This window comes from Pelmatolapia mariae, linkage group LG17 (assembly GCF_036321145.2).
Source record: "Pelmatolapia mariae isolate MD_Pm_ZW linkage group LG17, Pm_UMD_F_2, whole genome shotgun sequence".
NCBI lineage: Eukaryota > Metazoa > Chordata > Actinopteri > Cichliformes > Cichlidae > Pelmatolapia > Pelmatolapia mariae.
This window is the reverse complement of record NC_086242.1, coordinates 39,164,923-39,183,087: the sequence shown is the minus strand read 5'-3', so window position 1 is coordinate 39,183,087 and position 18,165 is coordinate 39,164,923. Positions and strand designations below refer to the sequence as shown.

The 18,165-nt window shown below is 43.2% G+C and overlaps 1 protein-coding gene across 1 annotated transcript; it reads right to left on the bottom strand.

The window, feature by feature from the left end:
* Window positions 1–45: 45 nt before the first annotated feature.
* podxl (podocalyxin-like) lies at window positions 46–17,425 on the bottom strand. The gene is made up of 8 exons (XM_063460177.1): window positions 16,810–17,425; window positions 5,061–5,663; window positions 4,156–4,379; window positions 4,029–4,052; window positions 3,223–3,364; window positions 3,077–3,120; window positions 2,865–2,993; window positions 46–1,655 (listed from the first exon to the last, which is right to left on the bottom strand). Exons 1-8 carry the CDS (start codon window positions 16,850–16,852, stop codon window positions 1,461–1,463), a joined length of 1,404 nt encoding a protein of 467 aa, XP_063316247.1. The 5' UTR covers window positions 16,853–17,425; the 3' UTR covers window positions 46–1,460.
* Window positions 17,426–18,165: the final 740 nt, after the last annotated feature.

Here is an 18,165-nt window from a genome sequence, read left to right as displayed (position 1 = left end):
AACTGCCTTCTTTGTGTGGTTCATTTTAAAGGAAAGTCTCCAAAGTGGGGAAAAAACGATTTATTTTCAAACCTGAACAGGTACAACAGAATAACAGTCAAGACCATCCACCATTTACAGCTTCCAGTGTGTCAGACCCCTGCTGTTTGCCTTCTGCGGCAAACAAACCATAAATACATAAAATCCTGGTACAGTAATGTACGTGAAAAACTATACACAACTACGATAACAGTGGCAGACGCAAACAAACAAACATACAGGCTGGACTGGAGAGCCCAGTGTGATTGAGTCACTTGTACATAATATAGGTTGAAGTGAAAGTAAATATATATTAATCAAAATTATTGGACTGATGAGAATTTCAAAATAAAAGTGTTAAACTGGGGTTCTGCTGTGAGGGTTTAGCCCGACTCAAAGAGCATGCAGCTATTTACAGCGTGGCTCAGCTGACCGAGAATGGGCGCACATCTGCTTACTAATAATGCAACTAACACATGTAAAAGGTTCTCTACGTGTAGTTAAAAAGTAGTTTGGCATGATTATAGCTTATGTTTATTGTACAACAACCACAATCAGCAATATTGACATGGTACAGTCCAACAGGGGACCAACATGAGCAGGTCACCATGAAGAATGAAATTAGATTTCAGGGTAACAACTTAAAACACACTAACATAAAAAGATGTGGGCTTTGCCTTGTTGGCCCTAGAAATGACTTCATGGCTCTCCTATGCAAACCCAAATACAGGATTTCAGATGAACAGAAATGATGCCTGTTTGCATCAGAATGACTTTAAAGGACAAGAATTTGTCTCCTCTGGCTTTCCATACACAACAGAGTCAATATGAGGCACTTTGGATTCAAACCGGTCCTTTGTCCGCCCAGTATAAGCAGCATCTCTGTGGCCATGTCCTTTCTTCTGTAGGGTTAGTGCACAGCCTCTATCTTTAAATCACTGGGGGCTTTAAAGTATCCCCTGATCACATTTCTATGTTAGTAACTCTAGAATGGTCAACGCAGATGACCTCTGTTCCTCAAGAGCGAATGCAAAGTGATTGGTTTGTAATATTGCCCGCTCCTTCGTCAGATGCAAGAAAACACTCAAAAACACTTCACAGGTGCCAGTGTGCAACCTCTTTGTTAGTACGATAACGAACAGGCACAGAAATACGTGTAAAAACGAATATGAAAAAGTTGTGCTCCACAGGAAGTCACGCGTATAGAAAAGTGCAGTATAAACACAACAGTGATTGATTTGGTGCATTTTTCAAACATGTTTCATGAAGTTTACAGTTTGCTACATCGAACCGAGCAGCTTCTACACGCCACGCTGTCACCTGCTCTGGAGGAAGTGTTGATGGCTACAAGGGCATGAGAGACAAGAGTTTAAGATGCGTGGGTATAGTTCGATTTGTTGTGGCGTTGCGCGCCCTGTGACCCGCCCCTCTCCCACCCGTCCTTACAGGTGGGTGTCCTCCTCTTCGGGGTGGTCCTCTTTCGACAGGTGGTCCAAAGGTACCATCCAGCTGTCATTGAACTCTCCGTTCAGCACCATCTTCTTCTCCAGCATCTCGGGCTGCACTTCCATCACTTCCAGCGTGGGGTTGTCATGGTAACCGTTTTCCACAGTGTGCAGCTCTTCTGTTAGGTGTTGCTGTGGAGATTGCAATCATCACTGTTACTTCCTGTTACACAGACCCAGTCTTAAAATTCATAAACTGCCAGCATGATTAATCTGAGTGGAATCTAACTGCTCTCACACTTCTGTTGTTTAACTTCTAAACATACTCCAAAGTCCACAAATCCAACAACTATCCGTGGATGAATCAGGGATTCAGGCTACCACAGCTTTTTAATGAATGCACTGCACGATACGACACTTTCCTTTTGGAAAAGTATTTTAGCACAGAAGGAATTTTGGCTAGAAGAAGAGGCCAGAATCAAAACATAGATAAAAAGGAGACCTTTGTTCCTGCCCAGTCATCGTCCCCACACGCTCATATGTCCTGGAAAGTTTGCTGAAAGTTTTCTCCAACGAATATTCAGAAGACCAATTAAACACTGAGTTTTGATCCTGATACAGTTCTGAAAGTGTCAGGCACCCCCGTAGGTCACCGCTGCCGGAGCTCCTGTCAGGTATTTGGTAGTTCAGTGGCTAAAAGTAAAAGTAAAATTGGTTTCTACTGAAACAATAGTCCCACGATATCGATGCAAAATTTTAAAAAAGGAAAAAAACAGATTGTGAATTTGAGGGGGTAAAAAATCAGGGGAAACAAAAAGCCCAGAATTCTAACCTCTCTGCTGTTTAGCTCCCAAAATGTGTTAAATAGTACTAAATAAGCTGAAAAGGATGGGAATCAAATCCCCATTAGTGGTATTAAACCATGAACCAAACCAGCAGAGACACAGAATACATAGATTCAACACTGCAGAAGTTAAACATGAATCGATGTATCATCGTTTTCTATCACCGGTTAGCTTCATGAGATAGAAGATAGTTCGCTGTGTTTGTGGAGGCTGCTCTACTTTCCTGCTAGCTTCAACGCGTCCTCAGTTTGAAAGGTGCCATTGAAATAATACTCTCACCATGTCTGGAACAACCCAGGCCAGCACTCATCAAAGATTTTATAAGTACCTAATAAGCACATATGATTGGCTGATGTAGCTTTGAAATGTGAAGCGTCTGAAATATCTCTTTTCCTGTTTCATCATCTCTATTCCAAAATATTTGGACAGAAACTTTGAAACAGGTCAGATTATAAATGAAGAAACAAAGCGAGCAGCTAATACATTCACTAGTTCTTGAAACTCAGACTATAATGGAAGCATACTGGGGATAGTGGGATTTGATGTCTCTTCTTACTTGGTTCTCATTGTAAGGCTTGCGGTGGTGGGAGGCGCAGGCACCAAGGATGACGATCATGATAAGAAGGGCTCCACAGGAGGCCAGGATAGCGATCAGGGTTTTGTTATCTGTCTTTATCTGTTCTTTCTAGGAGAGGAACAAACAGAGGAATAACTAGTTGCTGTAGAGGCCGCGGGTCCTGAGGCTGATCTAAGGAGCCGAATCCTCACCTGGGTGAGCTCGTCATAATACTGCTGCGCAAGGCTTTCGTTCACTGAAAGATCAGGATCACATTGATTGATTTCCAGAGAAAAATAATATGCATTATAAACTCAGTGAATGTCCCTTTTCTGAACGGACTAGGATATTTTTTTACCTTTGCCATTTATCTCCACAGATTCGATTTTCACTGATCCGTTTTGGTCGAGCCAGTTCAGAGTGCAGGTTCCGTTGTCCATGCTCTCCATCAGCCTCTTGCACACTTTCCTGAAATGTTTCTCGTCATCTTTTTCCTTGGGCTGCGTAAAAATGACACGTCTGTAAATGCTGTTAAACAAAAACATATTGATGCATGCAGCACAATGTCCTTTTTTGTTTCATGAATCAGAAAGCGCTGCTGTGCTGCCAGTGGGAGGACAGGAAGGTCAGAGGCCACAGCCAAGGTCGTATTTTCCTGTGTTGTGATGTGTTGCTTATTTCTGGTGTACTATTAAAGGGCACAACGGAGGGACTCAGAGGGTCAAAGCTGCTTCAAAAAGAGTTGTGGGAACAAAGGAAACTAGAGAAAGGCAGGAAGGGTTCCCACTAAGACACTTTTTCCACCCAGTGACTGAAATGGTTGTTTTGTTTTAATAGCAGGCTTCGCTGCTTCACTCAGACAAAGCTCGCACGCCTAACAGATCCACCCAGCGCCTGTCTGGCATATGAACACAAAGGGTCATCAGCTGTTAAATCTCGTGAAGTTTGAGGCTCAAAGGTAAAAAGTTTCAGTAATGCCTTCAACACCTAGAACAGTACGAGTGTCAGCAAAGGAAAAGCAGCATGTGACATCATACTGTGCATCCACAGATCCCTCAGTGACTCATTATCTTTTACTCCTCAGACTTTAATAAACTGCACTGCATAGATACAGGTTCAGTCTGCAGGGTTTAAATGGATATTCAGAGCAAAACAAAATCTTACCTCCACTTTGCCTTTGTGGGAATACTGCGGAGAAAAACAATAAGCATCTCATTCAAAGGCACTGACATTTCTATTAGATGGAAGTAATAATGATAACAACATATATGTGCTCCACTTCAGTGCTTACAACAAACTTCTGGGTGGATGTTGGAGTCTTGATAGTGGCCGTGGTGGCTTGCATGGCTGAATCTGTAGTTGTTGTATTAACTCCTTTTTTCACAGTGAATGAGGTGCTGGAGGAGGTGCTGGAGGAGGTGCTGGAGGAGGTGCTGGAGACCCCTGGGATTGTAAGCTGAGTGGTCGCTCTGGCCTTTCCAGGTACTGTTGTAGATTCAGGGATTTTGGTGGCAACTTGCACCAGAAATAACAACAAGAACAACAAGAATAAGGAAGCGTCGTCATAGTGATGCAGATCCCTCTGAGCCAGCCAATCAGTGACAGCTACGTCACATTTGAAGGTTTGGAGAAAGTATTAAAAGAACAAAATACACCACAGTCAACACTCCCTCATTTAATTTATTTTCCAGCTACCTGAAGAACTGAGCAGATGGACCAACGCTTATACAACACCAAGTTTAACAGGATCAGGACTGTGTGTGGTCTCTGTCACATTAGGTGACAAATACTTAAAGGTAGGAACACTCGCATAATAATAATAAAAAATGCATACCATCAAAGAAAGTAATACTGCTTTCCCCAAAATTACTAAGAAATTATGAAGTACTTAAAAGTACGTACAGTGCAAATTGTGTCTTCTTTCCTGTAAAATACACGACCTTAAAATCATTTACATGGTACCTAAACCTGCGCACGCAGTGCTTCCACGTGGAAACGAGATCTTTCTTTAACCCTTTTTCACAGTTGTTCACATCCAAGTATTCATTTCACTGGAGTGCAGTTTGAAAGCCACGCTCTAGAGGCCATCACAGTCTTATTTATACTAGTTTGGTCAGGTTTAGGTATTTGTTGTGGTGTCTTCTCACTTTAAATGTTTTATTTTCAGATTCACATCCAGGGGACAAAAGTCCTTACCTGTGGAAAGCGGCTGTCTCGTGGGTACAGTGGTCAAAGCTGGAGCCTTGGATGTTGGTACTGTTGGGCTTTTTGTGCTCTCGCGTTGCTCCTTGTTTTGTGATGACACATTATGTGGTGCAGTTGTTTTATTGGACAGAGAAGATGGCGATGCCGTTACTGTGGAAGGCTTAGTGCTCAGCACTGATCCGGTGCTGGGGGTAGCGGCTGCTTTTGATGGGGCTGGCGTGGGTGTAGCAGCCAAGGTTGAAGTGGTGATCACAGCCGTAGTCTCTTTAGCAGTATTGGTGGGAGAAGTCAGAGTTGTTGTGGGGCTTGTTCCTTTTTCTGTTGCTACTGCTTTGACAGTTGGTGTGTTCTGAGTAGATACTAGGATAGTCTGTGTTGGCTGCACTGCTGTGCTCTGTTTGTCGATGTTATTCTGACTGGTAGTGACGGTTGCTGTTGTTGTTTCTGTTGGTCTTGCTGTTGTTGCTGACACAGTTGTGGCTGTAGTCTTTGTAGTTTTATCCCCAGTTGGGGCAACAGTACTTGCGTCATTAGCAGGTGTCAGAGTGGTTGTCTCTGCAGCAGTATTTGCATAGATGCTGTGACACAGAAAGCCTGAGGAGGAAAAGACACAAGCCGTTACCTTCACAGCACAGCTGCATGAGTGGCACTGTATCAAACCCATCAAGTGCAAAGACAGCATCTTATAGACCTGACTCACTAAGACTGTATTTGTAATAGTCACTTGGGGGCAGTACAGTCATATTAGTGCAGATAGCAGAGAACTGTAACCTAATATATTGGAGTATCCAGAAAATGCAGAGCAAATAAGCACTGTTTACCTGTATGTCTATTTTAGTCTCCGCCTACTCTGAAGATAAATGTTTGGACCACTTCCTGCTAAACATCCAGAGCTCGCTGTCTGCCTGCTCTTTGCTACTGACCACGTGGTCTGGTTTTAATTTAATGAACGTTATCTGTTGCTGCTGGCAACAAGGGAGAAACTGTAAAGCAAAATGAAAGAATGCATCATAAAAAAGCTCAAATGGAACATTTACTTCTCTGTGCTGTCGTTGTTCACAGTGAGTGGATCCTTACTGTAAAAACCAGCTTTAATTTCAGAGCCGCTCTACTGAGCTCGAAGCGGCTGCTCCTGGATTTCCTGCTGTGCTGACAACTGTAAGCTATCTTTTTCTCTTGGTCTATTTATAGTGACAAGGACAGGATGCTGTACACAATAAACTTGGAGGCACCACACCCTTGACCACAGCCTGTTTGGAGTGCCCTCAGCACCAAGAAAACAATGGCCTTCTACACCCTCGTATGACCTCATGGCACCTTCAATCCATGCTCAGTCGCTGGACTTTCACCATAGATCTCTGCTGATACGTGCAAACACACACAGACATGCTAAATGAGAGATAATGACCAAACTGTCCTAAGTAGATAAGACATGAAACGAGGGGCTGTGTTTATTATTTAATGTTTGATCAGAAAGGTTGTGGCGTGTGTACTCTCACATCCAGCTTTCATTTCATTCACTCCTCTTTAGCATCGTCACTGTATAGAAACTGAGAAGAGGCGATCTATTTCTTTCATATTGCAATATTGCATCTGTGTTTCAAGCTTCTTATGCTTTATATTGTGAGATAAAGACAATCCTGAAAACCCCATCGATCAGATGACTCCAGTGAGCCGGCACTTGGCGACGGTGGGAAGGATAAACTCCCTTTCAACAGGAAGAAACCAGAACCAGGCTCAACTTGTGGGTTAGAGGAGGGAGACAGGACAAAGGAAAAGAGCCAGAGATGAATAATACCTAATGATGAAATCCAAACTGGTGCATAAACGGTGACAAACCAGTAAAGTGCCTTTTACATACAGTGCACGGCCCATTTCCCAGACAAACGCATCATCACGTTAACGATCAGTTTGTTTGGTTCATTCTGAAATATTGCTAAACATATAATTTTGTGTTATAATATCAAGCAGATGTGAACTCTGCAGTGTTCAGCATGTGAGCGAATCTGCTGCATCGAACTGTCAGTGAGACCTCTCGGTCAGACGGAGGCTGGTAGAGCCAAGCCTGTCTCCTATCAGCCCGCTGCCCCAACACTGTTACTAAGAGACTAAGAGTGTCAGCGTTATCTGGAGCTAAGTCTCCTGACAGCAGATAACCTGCTTCTTCTTTCAGAGTTTAGAGACTCTCCTAATAGTTGCTCGTGTGTTTTCTTACTTTGTGTGGCAGAAATTGATCCACAAATACAAAACTATCAATGGTGAGATGGACTCTTCTCCTGACAGCGAGCTGAAACACTGTTACATGAGTGCAGTCAGAGGTGAGGCCTGTCTGCACTGTGTCATAATCTGTGTATTTTCCTCTTCACGTCACTGCCCCACACCCTCCCCCAGATGTGCTGTCTTGTTGGTCTTGACCCCGGTGACCCTACCTGTCACTGATGTATCTGCTTCTTAACATGTGACGGCAGCAGCTAATCCTGCTGTTATCAGCACCAAGCCTCTGTTTACCTTACCCACACATTCCTCACCACACACACCACACACACTACCTGTTAATCACATTTAAACATCCAGAAAAAGAGCTGAAACCATGAATCCCAAAAGCTAGCTCGCTATGTGAAATGATCTGCTCATTTTATTCATCATACTTTATTAAATATAGTACAAAAACACTATTTAAAGTGGGACACTTTGTGTCATTTCATGATAAATACTAACTCATTTTGAATTTGACGGCAGCCACACGTCTCTAAAAAGTTGAGACGGAGAAACAAGATGAGAGAAAGTGGTGCTTGAAAAAGCAGCAGGATGACCTGATTGGGTTTCCTGGCATCGTGGAGACAGAAAGATGCGCACTGAACCTAAACTAAACTGCATCTACAAATTGTGGAACTGTGTAAAACTGTGAAGGCTTTGAATATCTCATCATCTACAGCACATAATGTCATCTAAAGACTCACGAGACAAGGCCACAAATGATTGTGGGACACCAGTGATCTCCAGGATTCAGGAGACATAAAAACACGACTCTGTCGTGGAAATCGTTGCACAGTTTGACAGCCCAGCCACAAAAGAAGCCACATGTTAATATTAATAAATGCAACCGTCTGTTCTGTTAAAGGTTATTTAAAATGGACTGAAAACGATTCTGTCGCTGAAGTTTGACGTTTCTTTTTGAGAGAACGTAGACGTCCATCCTCAGGACTGTAGACTTTACAGCACATACAGTGAAGCTATAAATACATTGTTTTGTATTAAATGCCAAATTTTGTATTTATATAAATAAAATGTTGCCAAACTGTCACAATCTTTCATCTGAACAGAGCACAGCTCTCAGTAACAGAAGTCCTTTTCTGTGCTTGGACACTTGTAGAGCTCAGGCTCTGAATTTTAAAATATCACCTCTATCTGTTGGTGTTTCCTGGGGACATCTTCCATTGTCTAAAGCTGTCTGACCTTTCTGATCTTAATTTTGTCATGACTTCCATCAGCCAGCTGACTCTATGCTTCAGTGATCTCACACTGTCAGACATCACTGGGCGTCAGACAGCAGCCTGTGTGGGAAATGACCTGCTGTCCTTTCCCTGGCTCTTCTTTCTGGCTCACTTCAGTGAGGCAAAACAGCTCAGCCAATATTAATTTAGCATCAGTTTAGGAAACACCAGAACATTTGCACTCGGACACAAACATGTAACGGTCTCATGCAGTGGGGTAAAAAGCTCCTTCTTCCTCAGTCTGTTCCAGGAAATGGGAAGTCTGAAGCACATTATTTCCTGAGGTGTTGCCTGAGAACCGGGATGTTACCAAAGAACCGAACACCTTGCTGGGTTAAACCAATAAACCTCCGTCCCCTCCACGTTCTCATCACTTCAACCGTCAGCAGGTCATCTGTGCTGCTTTGGGCTCAAAGCGTCATTTTTACCACAATACTATTTTATTTACCAATTAATGTGACTCTGAAATTTGGGTGCAACATCATGATTGACAGCTGCAGAGAAACCTCCGCCCGTCTTTACTTCTGTTTAAATAAAAATTCTGTTTCAAACTGACAACATGAGAAAAAACCAACAGCCGAGTCATCATCATAGTTTTTTTGTCATTTTAATATGAAATGTCATTAAAGTGAGGAAAGGAAATGACTTGGCTAACCGGTTACAGCAGCAGTCGTTCGCTGCAGCGTTTGCTACTTATGATGTTTTCATTTGAGAACATTATCCGAGCACATGACTAACAATGAGCTTGGATATAAACACAGCCTGTGCTTCATCTCTCTCCACTGAGAATTGTAAAACATTTAATTGTTAAATAACTATTTATGAAATAAGTAGTATTAGCTAACATTAAAGGGTGGTGGAGGATTTTTTTAGAGCCATTCTTTTAGAAATGAAGCAATAAAACAGCATGAAAGCGCCTCACCACACAGATGTGTAGATAAAATATTAACGGTAAAAACAGTCTTATATGGATCAGTATTACTGCTGTAGACTTTTAAACCTGAACTGATTATAAATGCTGTTTATTCTCTTTAATTTCCAGTAGTGTATAATATTCTATATGATCATGTTTGTTGGCTGTCCTGTAAGGACCACATGTCTAAAAGCAGCTCTTAATGAGCTCAGACAGTCTACACGTTGTTTTTAACCTCTTAAGCCCCAACGCCCCCACATACGGGGGCAAAAGCAGGAGATCAGTTAGGCGTTGGGGCTTAATAGGTTAAAAGGTGGATTCAGAGTAGTAGACTCTGATCTTAAGGATTAAAAATAAAGAGAAAGATTGAGGTGACGTAACAAAACAGGACAGTAAACTTTGTGCCTTTATTTAACCAAGTGATTTATCAGAGAAATCAGTTCAATCAGTTTGCTTGTTTTACTGACCCAAACATTCGAAGCGCTGATGTCATCACGACAGGAAGGAGTTAATAAACCGAGGGTCCGAACATAAATCTCAGAGTTTCCTCGATGTTTCCACAGGTGCACACATGGTAACTGAGCAGACCAGTGACAGCAGAGCCACCATTGGCTCGTCCACCATGATGGCCTCCCATCATTCTCCTGTTAAAGATCAGAGGTTTGGCCACCGTGTGCATGTGCAAACAATAAGCTGCCGGCCTCTGGCCTCGACAAACAACCAGCAGTGATATAAAGGATGACGCAAAAAGAAGGTTTATGACGAAAGCTGTTGGAGATGAAACTGGGGGCTTAAAATCGTCTGTGGGTGGTTGCCTGTGTCTCTGTGTTAGCCTGGCACCGTGGCCAGGGCGTCTCCGCCTCTCACCCTACGGCAGCTGGGATTGGCTCCAGCCCTCCCCTGTCATCGAATTCGATAAGCTGAAGAAAATGGATGGATAGTCCAAAATGTGTGTTTATTGTACTAATGATATGAATTCATTTTTTCTATTCTTAAAGTAACCAAAAGCTTTCGTTCGAGGTTATTATGGACTGTATCAGGTGTTCATTTTTCATTGAATGTGCTTTAGTCTTTGGCACAGCTCCCATGATTTATGAAAACGTGTCTCCTGAGCAGCTGTTCAAGTTTGTATTCCTGAAAACATTTCTCCTCAGAAAACGCTGATTTCACTTCAGTTTGTATTTATTTATATAGCACCAAATGAAAACAACAGTCGCTTCAGGGCGCGTTACGTTGTAGGGCACAGACTCGACAATAATACAGAAAAACACTCAAGCCAGCACTTGGCGACAGTGGGAAGGACAAACTCCCTTCAAATAAGTAGAAACCTCTGGCAGAAGCAGGCTCGGGGAGGGCAACCAGCTGTGAGGGGAGGAAGGCGGGACAAAAGACACACAGTGGAAGAGAGCCAGAACTTAGTACGTACACTTTCATCTGTGGGCTTAGAGAAACCAGCAGGCTGGCCTTTGTGTGAGCGTCAGTTGTTAAGCCAGCTATCGCTCCATCATGCCGAGCACTCTGACTGTAAACTCCGCCTGATGTGAACACGCCAAACTGAGCCAAGGGAATACATGAATGCAGCTGTCACTCCAAAATGCTGGTAAGGCAGTGCTACCCTATTAGCTTGTTGACAGTCCACACAAAGGCCCCTCGTTCGGTCGTGCATGGATGAGCCACCCCCTCGCTCCACACCGCTGCAGCTAGGGCCCCCCATCTGTGTCCTATTGAGAGAGGTATTTCAGCTCTCTGTGGGTCTGGGGTGGGCTGCTGGTGGTGCGTGGGTAAGGAAGCAAAGGGAGTCCCTCTGCTTTACGTTACTGAAAGGAGGCGAGAAGCTGTGAATCTAAAAGCACTCGGTGAGAATAAAAGACAGAGACGAGTAAAAGGGAGGAGGGAGGGAAATGGTGAGAAAGAGGAATAAGATGAAGAGCGGTAAATCCACCAGCCACATGGTAATGACTGACCACACACACTAACACATTCTCCACAAACAGCACACTCCCTATCCTTGCAAACAGACTGGTATGTGTGTTTATACAAGTCGGTGCTCTCATTGCAAAAGCTGAGTGTTAGACATGCGTCAGCTCGCTCCTCCTGTCACATGTGAGTACACACAGCTCAGATCCTGCATTACAGCGACTCTGGAACATGACTGTTACCATGTCTGAAGCCTAACCTCGTCTGAGGTCAGAACATACATGATTGAAGACTAGCTTACATGCTTACATGTTTATTTATCCTCAGACCAGTTTGGAACCAAACGTTTAGTCCAGGTGTGACAGTTATTATGTCATTAATGACACCGACCTGCACTAATGACCTGATCCACAATATCCTTTTGTTTTGTTGTAGTAATTTAAAAAAGATATTTCCATTATCAAATAAACTTAGTTTTGGGAAATAATGCATATTATTATTTCAGTTCTTTTTCATTTACTGTTAATGATTTAAACCCAGGCAAGCAAACTAGGCTAAAACCAAAAGTTTGATCTTGTTGAGCAGAAAAGCAAAGTGAGAGTGTTTCTCATTATATGAGCAAATATTTTATTAGGAGGGTAGATCACAAACAGCTAATGGAGCAACAGCAATTTTGTGTTTGCTCTGAAAGCTGAGACGTGAGGGGAGTGCTCGCAAACTGATGAGACGAGAAGAGTGCTGAGACAGTAAGGAGTGAAAGACGAAGAACGAGGAGGAGGTAAGCTCACGTCCTTGATGGTACCAGCCACAGGGATGATTAATGGACACCTGGGTGCCAGCGTAGCATGAAGGGAGGGAGTGTGTTCTGGAGGTGAAGCTGAAGGCTGCAGCGAGGCTTGGCTTTACAGAGAGTAAAAGTTCCTCCCTGATAAAACCTGCATGTGGCTGCCAGAAATGTCTGGCCTTTAAAATCAGCACAGGATCAGCTCGTCTGGAGATTGAAGGTGCTTTCAGACGCTGGTTAGTTGTTTCTCAGCTATTTCATTTGTGAGGTGTAAATGTTACGACTGAGAGTTTACGTTGATGGTGATACAAGTTTATATCTACAAAAAACTCATTTTTTACACATTTTATCACCAGCAGCCTTTTACCTTCAGGCTCAGTGGGCTTTACACCGCAGGGCCGAGCACACAGGATGATGCTGGGATGACATCTCATTCATTTCTTGTGAGCAGGGACCATTTCCAGCAAGCACAGGCATGTACAATATATATTCATTTAAAACTAAATATTAAAATATGTCTATCACTAATGAACAAATTCAGTGTGACAATACTGAAAAAACCTGAGAGTGAACTTTGAGCTCACATGTTTAAACGGCACGGATGGTATGTTGGGAAAGCGCTCTTCTTTTAGTGCATGGAATTCACTACATCAGAGTTCTTATTGTGTTTGAATGCAGCAACGCGAGGATCATAACTGAACTAGTTAGCCAGTTTAAATCAAACCAACAAATTGTCCCTATCTACTTAATTAGCATTCACTGGTTCCACTGGTTTGGAACTGGGTGCACAACATTGTGGAGCCCCACCCATCTATTTCCCTCCATAATCCAACCGAGGGGTGTGGACGGGCCGGACGCTATGGCGGCAGCCTTAGGGCGGCCGGTGAGGTCCACTCGGGACAGGTCGCCGTCACGGGGCTAACACAGAGAGACAGGTAGCCATCCACAGCCACAGCACCCCACTGAGTGCATGTCTTTGGACTGTGGGAGGAAGCCCGAGTACCTGAGAGAACCCACGACACAGATGCAAGGAGAACATGCTTCACATAGAAAGGCCAGATTCAAACCCAGGACCTTCTTCGCTCCAATTTCAGTTCATCTTTATGTCAACATTCATCTGAACCGAAACCACAGCGACTTAAAAACAGCTCTGTAGAAAATGGCCTGATTGCAACAGGGTGCTCAAGGTCATTTCCTGTCACCACACCCTCCTTGGGAACTGGGATGTTGATAAGGTATTTTCCCCTTCTATTGTTACTCGGTTTTCTCCCATCGACTGGCTGCTGCAGACATCAGACGAGTGTGCCAGGCAGGCAGCTTCTGCGCTGGTGTATGACTGAACCTGGAACCCTGACTGTTCTCTTGTAGGAAGTTATAAAGGAAAAACAGATGGTCTGAGAAGAAGTTGGGAAGTCCTGGAGCAAACTGATAAGAAATGATACCTTCTTCTTAAATTCCATCTTATTTATTGAGTAAGTAGTGATATCTTCAAGTGATAAAATGTATTGTGCAAGTTATTTTTCAGGGGAGAAATCACACTGATGATGTAACGGTTTCAACATCTTCTCACGCATCAAATATGATACAGTTGGTGTGAAAGGGACAAAGAACATGGCAGCATTACTTTACAGGCAAAGCTGCGTTTGAACAAACCCCCTCATACTAGCTGTGAAGCTCGATGGTGGAGAGCTGATGATTTGTGATGTTTGTTTTGCAGCCACAGGACCCGGGCACCCTGCAGACTCCACTAGGTCTATTATCAGTCCCGTAGGACAGCGTCATCTGTCCGACAGCTAACACTCTGCACAAACAGGACAATGATTCACCAGCATTAAATTCAAATCTGCAACTGACAAAGAAAAGAATCAAGATGGTGCAACGCCCCAGTCAAAGTCCAGATCTCCACCTGATTGAAATGCTGCAGCGGGACCCCAAGAGAGCTGTGCATTAATCACTACCCACAAAGCTCCATGAAATGAAGCAATATTGTAAAAAAACCTGATTACTTCAAGTTATCTCTGCTACAGATTGTGCTACAAGCTGCTGAATCTCAGGGTTTTCCCAGTTCTTAGATTCCATTTAGCGACTCCTGTGAAAACGTTTCTTTTTCACATCACTGGGCCGGACAGAGTTTTCATTGTGGTTCATATTCTGGAGTTTAGTTTCACTTAGTGTTCAAAGAGTTTGCTTAGTTTTGATTCATTTCATTGTTAATTCAGGTCTTTTTAAATATTATATGCTCGGTGTTTGTCAGTGGCAAAGGCTTGTGTGCTGTAATACAGTCTGTAAGTCCAGACCTGCACTTAAAGGTCAGTGATTCATATTCATGTAGACGCTCCCATCCTGCAACGTGTGGCCACAGCAGGCTGCTCTGCATGCTTGATTTGGCAGAGTTTTACAGCGGATGTCCTTTGTGACACAACTCCAAAGGGATTTTGTGTAAACCACTGCACCACTGAAATCTCATATATGTATAAAAACAATAAGACATCAGAAGTGCTCACTTTAAAGTGATCTCATAGAGTAGAGACAAAAGCAATAGGTCTTTGCACAAGTGTGGAACATTTACTTACATGCACATAGTGTTAAACAAATAGACACAGGTGGCTGTTCACAAGCACAAAAACATGCCAGCATTTATCTTTAGAAAAAAAAGGTGCTGACAGCCTTCGGGTGGAATTTTGGGGCTGTGTCGCTTACTCTTTTTCACACGCTTACAATAAATAAATAAATAAAAGCCTCCCGTCTGAAATCACCTACTGCAGTGGTGAGAAAGCAGCAGGTGCGTAATTAAAGAAAAACACTTTTGTCGTCTTTCAGCCCTGGAGGGGGGTCAGGGGTTGCACTTCATTATTCAGGCTCCTTCTGTCTCTCTGCAAAGCTCTGAGTGGACTTTGTGTGTTTTTGGAGGGAGGGTGAAGCAGTGGTGAGTCCTCGGCTGTGGGGGGTGGAGGGCAGATGTTTCAGATCTGAGCCCGAGTGCACCACTTGGTCTGTGTTTGTGACTGTTTTACTGCAAGTTTCAGACATAAATGGAGCAAAAAAGGAAAAGAGCTCTTATTATTATTAATGCTGAGACAGAATCTGAGTTTGAAATAAAAAACAGTCTATAAAAAAAGCTTAAAGTGTTGGTGAGTCCAAACTTCTGTCACTGTTCGGTTCATTGATCCTGAGCTCATGTACAGTTTGCACTTTTCTAGTTTCTACATTAGAGTGTTGCAGTGTTTGTGTGATACAGTATTACTACCTAACCATAACCTGCATCCTATATATGAGCTCAGTTTGTTGTTTTACATATGATATTGATCTGGATGCCCAAATAATATATCAGAGGGGATGAGAAGAAAGATTAGAAATGAACTGGCATTTATGTAGCTACAGTACACACACACGCACGCACACACACACACACACACACATGCGCAGACACACACACGCACACACACACACGCACACACACACACACGCGCGCGCAGACACACACACACATGCGCAGACACACACACGCACACACACACACGCACACACACACACACGCGCGCGCAGACACACGCACACACACATACACATACACACACACACACGCGCGCGCAGACACACACACACATACATATGAACATGTTTTTTGGGGGGAATTTACACGACGAGGGGAAAGAAACAACTCTGCAGTGCCAACATGAGTAAATAAAATGTTAGATTTTACAAGTGACAATGCTGTTTTCTATTTTAAAGGTTACACAAGACTTTTGTAGGGAGATGCTGCACACTTGCACCTACAGACGATTGCAGTCAGTAATTATGATCTGACAGAAAATTAGAAACAGTGAGGTTTAACTAACAGAATGGAAAGCTAATGAAACAGCCAGTATTACTTTAGTGTTTCTGCTTTGATGCTAATAAGTTTATTCCACTGATTTCACATCTTAACCTCATAGTTGTAATGCACTGTGTACTTCATGTGCTCCATCACTGTTAAGGCGTGATGTATTCATTTACAGTAAAAGAGTCCAGCACGTTATGCACATGCAGACGACTTTACATTTGACTTCTGTGTTTGGTTATCATCTACAATTTATGTTTCCTATAACTTAAGCATGGCTTTATTAATTTTACCAGACTGTTAGAAGTAAAAGGAGCAGAGTTTTAAACGCTTTAAAAGCTCACTGGTTCATCACTGCACTTAACCTCCTAGGACCTGGCGTCCACATATGTACAAGGGCCTGATATCCACTTACGAGGACGTTATACTGCCCCTGTTCTATCGAAATTTCAAATGAATGCCCTAATACGTGGATATCAGGCCCTTGTAGAGCAAAATCAGGTAAAAAGGTCATTCTTTTTTTTTTTTTTTACATTCGTCAGGTCCCAATCAGCCAAATAGCAAAGAGAAATTAAAAATGCATGCCGTGAAAGAGTTTGGGTCTTAGGAGGTTGAACAAAAAGACAGCAAAACTTTGAAAAAACGTGTCACACAGACCATCGGGCTCTGCGTGAGCACCTGTTGCTGCAGCACTCTTTCACGCACAATGAAGAGATAAAGAGACATAAAGGATCGAAAAGCCCGAATTCTGACAGAAAGGCTGAACAAACAAACCAGTCTAGCTGTCTGATGTGAAAGCGTGGGCTACTCACCGAGTAAAAGTATCAGCCACTTGATCCGCAGAGTCGCTCTCATCCTGTCTCTGATGGTCTCTTCTCCCGGATGGATTTATCCTTCATGCAGCGCTGCGCTACAATCCCTCACTTTGTATCGGGAGATGTTGCGCTAATGGTAAAACTGAGTCCTGCAGCCGGCTGTCACGCCTTTCTTCTTGAATTTGTATCTCAGAACAAATGATCGCGCCCCGCGTATTGTAATTTTCTTCTTCTTTTAAACTGAAAGCCAAGAATGTCTTTGTCTGTGTGCGCCGCGTCTTTCTCCCCTCTCACTCCACAGAGTCGGGGATTTGGGGGAAGAGTGTTTCTGTGGTCTCCTTGGCTGCACCGTTGTTCCTCAGGCTCTCTCTCCCTCTCTCTCTCCCACTGCTGTATGTCAGCTCTCACTCTTCTGCAAAGTGTTCAGCTGTTTGCAGACCAGAAGCACTGCTCTGCCTCCCTTATCAAGAGAAAACAGGGGCAGATCCCGACCGGTCCAGTCCCACAACTCACTGCTTCTCCTGACACTTTGGATAACATAGGAAGCAGTGAGACAATGTGTTCCACTGGCTTTGATTCATTACTTAAAATGATCAAAATTGACTGGAGGCCGCGGGGTGAAGTCACACATGCAGCTGGATCAAAGGAAATGCCTGCTTATATTCACTGAGGGACCCTGATTCTTGTCAGTGTGTGTGTGTGTGTGTGTGTGTGTGTGTGTGTGTGTGTGTGTGTGTGTGTGTGTGTGTGTGTGTGTGTGTGCCCAGCAGAAAAGATTTGGCCACCTCTTGGACTGAAAAGTGAAACCTGTGTAAGTGACACGAACTGCAATTCCTGGAGTGTCTACTGAGGCTCGCTTTAATAAAAGAGAAAGAGCAGTTTATCTGCTTAAAGTATATTGATGTATTACATTACTTTGTTTGTTGGTTTATTAAAGGTATACATAAACCTGCTTTACTGACAGTTGTTTTGAACACCAAATAACACCAATAGTTGAGACACTTTGTTGTAAAGTAAAGATTCTAATAGGGAAATATCAGAATGCTTTAAAAATTTATAATTACATGGGTTACAGTTGCTCCAAGACAATAACAGTAACAGTAAACCCCAACAGTCAACAAAACCTTATGAGCAAGCACTTTGGCGACAGTGGGAAGGAAAAACTCCCTTTTAACAGGAAGAAACCTCCGACAGAACCAGGCTCAGGGAGGGGCGGGGCCATCTGCTGTGATTGGTTGGGGGTGAGGGGAGGAAGACAGGACAAACGACAGATTTAAGAAGAGAGCCAGAGATTAATAGTAACTAATGATTAAATGGAGAGTGGTGTGCATAAAGATGTAAGTGAAGAAGAAA

What these genes read in the sequence shown, in the direction of transcription:
- podxl (XM_063460177.1), bottom strand. Translation starts at nt 16,852, where the DNA reads ATGAGAGCGACTCTGCGGATCAAGTGGCTGATACTTTTACTCG. An exon ending in ATTATGACGAGCTCACCCAG is followed by an intron (nt 2,994 to 3,076) that starts GTGAGGATTCGG and finishes TTCCTCTCCTAG; the next exon opens with AAAGAACAGATAAAGACAGA. An exon ending in AGCCTTACAATGAGAACCAA is followed by an intron (nt 1,656 to 2,864) that starts GTAAGAAGAGAC and finishes CAATCTCCACAG; the next exon opens with CAACACCTAACAGAAGAGCT.